The sequence below is a fragment of the Austrofundulus limnaeus genome, unplaced genomic scaffold, assembly GCF_001266775.1.
Source record: "Austrofundulus limnaeus strain Quisiro unplaced genomic scaffold, Austrofundulus_limnaeus-1.0 Scaffold143, whole genome shotgun sequence".
NCBI classification, from domain to species: Eukaryota; Metazoa; Chordata; class Actinopteri; order Cyprinodontiformes; family Rivulidae; genus Austrofundulus; species Austrofundulus limnaeus.
The window spans coordinates 1,094,075-1,103,305 of record NW_013952545.1 but is presented as its reverse complement, the minus strand read 5'-3'; the positions used below and the strand labels follow the sequence as shown (position 1 = coordinate 1,103,305).

The following is a 9,231-nucleotide window of genomic DNA, read 5'->3' as shown; positions in this document are numbered from 1 at the left end:
TATATATGTGTGTGTGTGTGTGTGTGTGTGTGTGTGTGTGTGTGTGTGTGTGTGTGTATGTATATTTTTTTTACAATCAAAACTCTAACATTTTTTTTATAATTTGCTTTTTGGCTTCATGAGTAACTTAATGATTCTCAGCCACGTGTAATGAGGACTGTCCGAAGAGACGTTTATGAGCCATTTTACTTCATGTGCTCTCATTTTTGCTGCTTTGCTCCACCCTTGGTAGTGTTTGTTTGTTTGTTTGTTTGTTTGTTTGTTTGTTTGTTTGTTTGTTTGTTTGTTTGCTTGTTGTGCTTAAGATCAGCCATGTGAAAGTATTTTTTTATCGACAAACACCATCACAGTTGTCTTCTTTGCTTCATATTTGCAAATCCAGAGTTCCTGAAATGACAAACCTGAGTTGGTTTCAAAGTTGGCTTTTCGTGCCAGTAAATGATGCTGCCATGTTGGCATTATTTAAAGGTTTAGTAGCTTTGATTGCGTGGACATAAGTATTCAGGATAAACGGCTATGGAGCTAGATTGGGGTCATAAGGTTTGTTCAAAATAAAAATAAAAATTTGAAACTGAAAAAAGGAGATTTGAAACTGAAAAATAATTTTGAAACTGAGAAACAATTTTGAAACTGAAAAAAATAATTTTGAAACTGAAAAAATACATATACTTGAAACTGAAAAAAAATTGAAACTTAAAAACAACGCATTACAATCTGGAAAAGTTTCAAACATCTTGTCTTTTCAGTTTCAAATATTTTTTCCAGTTTCAAAATTGTTTTTCAGTTTCAAATCTCCTTTTTTCAGTTTCATTTTTTTTTTAATTTTGAACAAACCTTATGACCCCAATTTAGCTCCATAAACGGCCAACTAAAAATGGGTTGTGTGAACGCGCCAATCTGAATATTCTGATCTCATTCAGCTTGATCGGAGTGAATTTATAATCCAAATGAGAGGAGTGGTATACAACGATCGATAATCTGAACGGCATGCATGGAACACTTACTCTGCTCATGTTATTCTGGTTGTGGAAAACTGACCTGACTGTGTCAACCTGAGATATTTCCACATGGCTAGTAGGGGTGTAACAATACACTGATTCACATTGATATATCGATTAAATGATTAAAGATTCAATTACATTGGGGTAAAATAAAAAATCAGTCCATATAGTCATCATATACTCTGTGGATCAATATCATATGCCCATTTAACAATTATTTATGCTAGATGAGCATATGATATTACATCACATCGATCACATACTTGTGAATTGAAATGAAATCGTATTGTGACAGACTTTGTGATATTGTTAACTATTGGATCRTCTTCCAAACAAATCAATATAATATTGTGATTAATCTGGTGATTTACACACCTATTGGCTAAATGCTAATATGTTGGGGAAGAAAAACTGAGCCCAAAGGCAATCTATTGTACATATTTTGGGCTTGTGGGGGGAACCGGAGTATCCAGAGAAAACCCACACAGGCATGAAGAGAACATGCAAACTCAGCACAGATGCACCCCAGGTCCAAACYGGGGATTGAACCCTGGACCTTCTTGCTGTGAGGTGACAGTGCTAACCACTGAGCTGATGTGCCAACATGGCAATGTTTCTATTCTGAATAAAAGCCTGGTGCATGTAACCGCTTGTCATGATCCAATTAATTCATTTTGTGCCCACATTAATGATGCATTCAGATTATTTAATCTGAATACATTTCAATTTTCTCGAAGTTGAAACAATTATTGTCATTAGTTTTCAACAGGTTTCGGTTGTTTGATGAGTCTAAACAACACTGACAGTGTTGACATATGCTCTGTAGCTCTACAACATAAGATTAAGTAACTTCAGATTAGCAAAATATGAGTTTAAACACATTTTTATCATCTTGTGCCAAACTCAGATACGACTAAGTGAAATTAATAACAATGGCTCCCTCAGCTTGCTTGTTACATTTATTTTGACATGTTGCAGTCAAAGGCTTTTACACAGAAGATGCATATTGGAGAGCATTTTTTATCATTAAATAAATCAAAGCTCACTGTCAGCAGCAAGAAAAAGATAAATTTATGCCATGTTTTTAGGAAAAGAATATTGCATAAATCAAGCTWCAAATAGATATGAATGAAGTCTTCTGTGAAAACCCTCAGAATATAGAGACGGGGGGGAAAGTAAATTATGATGGATGTTAGTGCTACTCATGTGGAGATTTTTCCCTCAGAGTATGAAAACTCATTTTCTTTGTGTTTCTAACTTTGCATTTGTCTCTCCTCCCTCTTTCCCCCTCCCGTCACTGTTTTCTTTTTCAACCCATTATTTCTTTATCCAGGACCAGGGGCCCTCCAGGGACGAGGGACCGGTTTACACGCAGGGATGAGTGTGAGCGTGTGCGTTTGGATTGCCCTCTCTGCGTTTCTCCTGCTCAAAGTGTAATGACCACAGTGCGTTTGGAATCGTCCTTAAACGTCCCCGGAAGCCCTACTTCCTCCTCTGCTCCCTGCCCTCGCCCCCACGACGGAAGGAAAACGGAAAAGAAATTCTTTAATTACGAACCCATCACTGTGAACAAAAAAAAAGAATATGCATTATTCCAGGAGCCATCAAACCACCGCATCGGACGCACGACAACTCCTTCCCCACCCCGAAAAAAAAAATCTGCACCCTCGATTCAATTTTGAATTCACCCTATTAATAATGTACCCTTTTTTTCTGTTTTTCTCCCTCACACATATACAATTTGTCTCTTTTTGTCTCCAAGAAAGCCTTGGTACTTCCCCTCATCACCTTGTTTTCCTACCAGTGGGATGATGTTAGTAGAAAGTGTATATTCCTGATGGCGATAAATGAGAAAAATAGATAATCTAACAATGGATGGTCATTTATGTAAGATACTGCACAGACTATTGACTGACCTACAACGTTTGCCTTATGGAAATAACACATCAAATCACAATAATTTAGTGGTTATTTATGGAATGAAGGTAATGTTGTGGTCACCTTTTTGAAAATTGTCCAGCTGGTGGTCATGTGAAGTTTAACCCTTTGATCWCACACACACACACACACACGRATAAGTGACACATGTATGGATTTTTTTTACTATTATTTTAACTGTGTAGCAGTGAATCTGCTATAAATGATGTCAAAATGTACAAATCAAAAAAGGGTGAGTGGTGACGGCATCAGTCTTAATAACCCCTTTGTAAATGGGGGGGTTATATAAGGTTTCGCATGTAGCCCTCACTACCCAAACCTTTTTTTTTTTAAACCCTCCCCGCCTCTCTGTTCAAAGTGCTTCGTCTAGTTGCCCTTCGCATTGCTGTAGTGTTCTCTGCTGTGTGCCAACACCCCCCACCNGTGTAAATATATGCAGTATGAGGCCATGCCGGCAGCGTCAAGACGCTTCGCGTCAAACAAGATCTCCAGTAAGCCTCGACTTCAATCCAGTCTTCTGAAGCAGCAAGAGACTGTCAACTGACAAAAATATCTTCTGTTTCAAAGCTGCAACTCCATCTCCTTTGTTGCTTGTTGATAGCATGTACTGGTTAGAGATGTTCCTGTCTGTGAGTCTAAACACTTCCTCCCACCCTACCCCCCCTCCCTGCACTGTGTCTGTTTTACTCTGCACCTGCTTTCACTTTTTTGGTGTTAATAATACTACTGCTACCGATGATGATGATGAAAATGATGATGATGTTAATAAGTATTTGAATAACTATGAATAGTAATTCCATGTAAGGAAAAAAATGAACACAATTTAATGGTGAAAGGTTGTGAGTGGGAGAAAAAAATACAAAAAAAAAACAAAATAAGTTTTTATACTTTACTCACACACATGCAACAACTTCAATGGAGACAAAAAAAACATAAAAAAGTGTAAAGTTTTTGAAGTGACGTGCTATATTTTGCCATTACAAGCTTTTTAAGACACGTTTTGAAAAAATTGTTTAAAGAAATCACGTTATTTGAGTCCAGAAGCGGTGACCGGTGATGTAATTTATAATTTGTAACAGTTTAAGTATTTGACTCTCTTTGCCATGCTTTGAACAGCATCGAACACGTTTCCAGCACATTTGTCCACTCGTCATGGTATTTCCTCTCCGACCACGCTAGATAAAAGGATTTGGATCCATGTCAGTCTCTGGTTGTGGCTGTAAGTCGGCTCTTGTTCTGCCAGGCCATGAGGAGATAAAGTTGTAATTAACCATTACCTGTGGCTGGCTGAGCCGAGGAGCCTCACCTGTCCTTCCTGCCGCCCAGTTATGGCCCCCATAAATCAAGCTCAATCCCGCCGCTGACAGGAATCCTCCTCAAGGACAACCTCGCCTCGGTGTGCCGCTACTCCCTCCAGGGTGTACCTGTGACATGTAGGCATAAGCACTGCAACCTCCCCCCAATGGCACCGTTATTTAGCCACTTCCTCTTCAAAGCACAAACAGTGTGAGGAAAGCCCGTATTTCAACATGGTGGCTTTCGGTGCGTCTCTGGAACACTGTTTTGCAAACAAGAAGCGACTGTATGCAAATCTGTCACAACGAGCCTGCACAGAGGGATGTTTACCTTGGCTGAACTCTGACAACAACAAGAAGGAAATTAGTCGGCGTTGAATCAAACGGATGAATGTGTTTTATTCTTTTGACTTTAATTTCAAACCAGCAATAACCCCTAATTTTACTGTGCAGGAGATATGAGTCCTGGTTAAATCTGTGGTGTAATATTTGAAATTATCTGCCCTTAACAAGCTCTATAAAATAAGTCTGTTGTTGTACTTTTATYGTGTACAGTCCTCTGAGATGATTGTGAAGCTCTGTTTAAATGRCCCTCGATCTTGGACACTTACATGTCGTATTCAAGAAGTCGTTCCCGCCGCGGTGTATTTGGATCGTCTGTGTTAAAGAACGCATCGTTTGTGCATGCAACCTCTTGCTCCGAAAACAACGATGGATTCCATTTCAAGCACAAAAGCAGGTCGTTTTGTCTGCAAGTCTTTTTTATTTTATTATTTTTTTGACCGTCTCTGTCACGTTTTCACACTTTTATTGTCCTTTATGACATTATTTTTGTTACTCACACGCTGTTTTGTGTCAGCTGGGTATTCCAGTGACCCACGACATCTGTATGTACATAATCTGTTGTTGATGAAGAGAAAAAGAAGATAAAATTATGGACAAAAAAGAAAACTACATCCTGTCATGTTTGTCAGCGTGGGTTTTGAGAAAAAGCATGTTGTGTCGGTGTATTTTGAAAAGAAAAAAGAGAAGAATTATCTTTTGTGTTCAGGTTTTGTGGGTCCAGATGAAGAGAAAAATCCGAATTATAAGCGAGAACTGCAGAACTGGAATGTGAGTATTTCTTCAGTCAGTTTGTATTTTAAACAACACGTTGGTGGCTTTACAAGTTTTAGGCTTTGCGGCTTTATTATAGAACATGCAGCCAGCAGAGRAACCTAAATTGATTTAGCTTAAGTTACAAGTCCTCCTTGTGTTCAACGGTGCGCATGAAAAATGTCCAATTTCTTCTGCAGATTTAAACTCTTTCAGCGTATTCTATTGGATGTTGAACCGGATTGGGGGAGGGATACTGTGTTTGTCGGAGAACCACTTATTTTTGAAAACTGCTTTTTTTATCACTCTGCTTGTTTCTTTAGAACCAATTTAAAACAACCGGAGCACATGCGGATGCTATTATGTCATGGAAAAKAATCTAAATTCCAAAAGTAACAGCCATTGCACAGTGCCGTGTGTGTGATTCACACGTGTGTTGGTAGAGTTGCCGATCCCCCCCGGAGTGCAAAATTTAAGGTTAGATGAGGTTCCTGCTGAGAGAGCACCCGGTCTGACGAGCCTGTGGGAGGATATCCTGACAATGCACATTCAGAACCTGAAAGCCATTGGGGAGATGGGCTGACTCTAACCAGACAGTGAACTCTTCCGTTAGGGGGAAGGGAGACAGACAGGCGTTCATATTGCATTTCCAAACTTGAGCGCCGTGGTCTCCCCCAGGGTAAGGTGTAGCACGCACTGTTTACGGTTGCACCATGTAATATGAATCTTATTAACATAGCCTTGATCACAAATGCAGTCTGGCCTATTTCAAGTGGGTAAATAACACCCCAACTGGGGTTCAATGAGTTTACAGTGATATAAACAAGACCATTCCTCAGCCCCTAATTACATTCAGCGTACTCTGATGAGAAAGTGTTGATTGTCTCCTGTAGCTGAAGGTTATGATGATTTGTTTAGAGAAGTGTGCCATGAAACTGTCATTTAGAGCTCRCCGAACTAGAGACACTTTACAGAATAGTATTATATTGCACTTTTTTTGGTGCGTTTCTTTGGTTTTCTTGTGTTTTGTAAGATTTCTTTATGATTTTTTTAAAATAATTTTGTCAGCCTACATTTTGTGTTGTAAAATACGTATAAAATAAATTTTAAGAATTGTAAAATTATGTTTATTTTCAGAGCAAGGTGCTTTTATTAAAGTAAAAAGGGTCGGGTTACTGTGCCCTTTTAGAGCATCGTGAATTTTTTTTTTTTTTTTGCTCCGAAGTCGACGCTGAGGAAAAATTAAAGTTGTGTAAGCTAGCTGGTAGAATTTATCACATGCTTTGTTATGTGGCAGCAGGCGCAGACCAAATCTTTTCTTACAACAGCTTCTCTGCACAGAGCGGACCCTGGACAGACTTTCAATCCAGAACACAATAGTTAATCAATACATTTGACTGAAYGGCTTTGGAATAGAGCAATTTCTCCTCAGCCCAGGAAAGTGAATTGATCAAGTGTCTATAACCCAGCCTTAGAACAGAGAGCATAATTCATCATGCCTGATACAAGACACCCCTAATTGCACATCGATTTTAAGCCCTTCTTTGAAACTATTTGGGCAGGCTGTAATGTCAGCTCGGTAAACTATGAGTTCAGAGCCATGAATTGGATCCAGGGAGAGAAGAATTAATCAGTTAGTTTTCTTTTTTTTTTGAACAGTATTTATTGCTTGTTTTTCCATGCTGTTGCAGTACAATTTTGTCGCAGCAGCTCGTGTTTTCAGCAGCTGTTTGTCGAGTACGTCTAAATAAGAAAGAAGCGTAAGTCTATTTGAGCAACAATAAAATATGTGCAACAGATTAAGTTTTATTTGCGAGAAAATGCAGGCATGGCAGAGCCAGAGTCAGTTTATCAAAAGGATATGCTACACCAGAGTGACAATTACGTATGAATCAATATCATTACTCCAAATCCCCTGTTTGTGTCCTTTACTGCAAAGCATGTCTAATTCCCATATATTATCCCAATTATCCATTGTTTACCAGCAGTCTATGGGCTCTCATGGGCAAAGTCAGTGTTGTAAGTTTATTAAGGCTCAAAATGGTTTTATTACGACGAGTAATGTATGCACTGCAAATCTGAATGACACTGCGCATGAATATTTTAGATGAGTAGATAGAATCAGCTGAAGTGTTCGACATATATATTTAAATCATCAGCTTGTAACATAGATTTTAGGTCACAGAACCACCAGTCTCACCCTCCTCCTCCTGACAGTTAGGGATAGAGTATGGCAGACCATTTTAGCATAAAATCGACTTCACCACTTAACATTCCAGATATCTAAAATTGGTTTATGACATGTTCGTTATTTAAGATATCTTTAAATATATTTTAGCTAGTCAAAAATACCTGTTTGAGATATCTCTAATTCAATTCTGACAAGTACATTAATGAGGTCAGATTTATCATTAGGWTGTATGGAGGCTCCAATTTAACGTATATTAAAAGGAATTTTGATTAAAGATACAGTTAGATATATCACTAAGTTAGTTTTGCCCAGTCATTATTTGCTTTCAAGATATCTTGCTTTTAGTTCTGACAAGTCTTAATTCCACTTAAAGATGTCTTGTATAAATTAAATTGCAGACATTGTGAAAGCAAATGACTAAGCAAAACTAAATTGGCGTTATCTAGAACTGTAATAATGACTAATCAAAAATTCTCCTTTTTTGAATCAAAAAATATCAAACCATGCCACTAAAGTACTGAACTGAATCGAATCGTGAATTTTCTGTATCGTTTCATCCCTAATAATTAACTGTCTGTCATTGCAGCCATGCAACGTTCTGCAATTAATTGTTTGAACTGCTAAGGGCTGCGTCACACGGAAAGATAATCATGCTGATTTTTGCCCTTCCAACAATCTTAAGGAAGTCCAGATTATCGTGATGGCTCTAAGGATAATCATAGCAGATATTCCTGGGTGGTGAGTTAAGAGTGATAAAGTCGGCTCAGAAGGACGTTGGGACCGCTCYGACCTCAAATCGGGGATATTCAACATATTTGATTTTTTGGCCCGATATCACACCATGTGTGGTGTTCACCTGTGAACAAACAAGCTTGCAGCCTGTTGAATGAGACATGTAGCCAATCAGAAAGCGAGGTGATGTAAAGGGATTCCAAAATACAGAAAACATTAAAAAATGTCTTGACTCACCAGAAAGTCTGCTGGATGTTAAAAGTCCTGTGGGATTGTTTTTCCTCTGGTAAAAATAGTCCACAAATGATCAATATTGTTTCTTCCTCGTCACAAATGTTTATTTACTCTGAACTCACRTCTCTCTGGAGGTCATGTGAGATTTTTCCTCTGACATCTGAATTCTTGGGAGATTTCAGGAAGTCTCGCGTGATTTAATATCTGACAGTTCATGAATGAAATATCTTTTGRTGTGTGRTGTATTGTCTCTTGCCGTGTGGCTGCACACCCCACACTGTAGGACCAAACCTGGTAGATCCATGATTTTTATCCTCACATGTGGGCTCTCTCAATCTTTGAAAATCGGCCGACTGTTTTAAAATCTTGCAGTGTGACGCAGCCTTAAGTAGCAGTAAGGGGGTCTTGTGCGCAATTTCTCATTTCAGATATCTAAAAATGTCATTTTGACTTGTCGTAGTTATGTTTGGGACATCTCAAATTGTAATTACGAATTTGTGACCCTTCAAAAGACAAATCCAGTGACGCCATTTGAGATATCTTGCGTTTTTCTTTGACAAGTCAGTATGCAAGTACAGATATCTTAAATTATTATTCAAGATAGTCAAAATGTAGTTGTTCCTAGTCAATATTCATTTTTCGATATTTAGAATGCTATTAAATATAGTCTAATGAAGCTGATTTCATGTTAAAATGGCCTGCCATACACTGTGGCCACAGATGGTGTCTTCTTGTCAGTCACTCA

The 9,231-nt window shown here is 38.4% G+C and overlaps 1 protein-coding gene across 1 annotated transcript in view; it reads left to right on the top strand.

Moving 5' to 3' along the window:
- Positions 1–3,355, top strand: part of iglon5 (IgLON family member 5) — a gene marked incomplete at its 5' end in the record, with an annotated part of 153,821 nt that extends 150,466 nt beyond the window's left edge. The window contains 1 exon segment of the mRNA XM_014016359.1: positions 2,335–3,355. Within this exon segment, the coding sequence (XP_013871813.1) occupies positions 2,335–2,438 (104 nt within the window). The 3' untranslated portion in view covers positions 2,439–3,355.
- Positions 3,356–9,231: the final 5,876 nt, after the last annotated feature.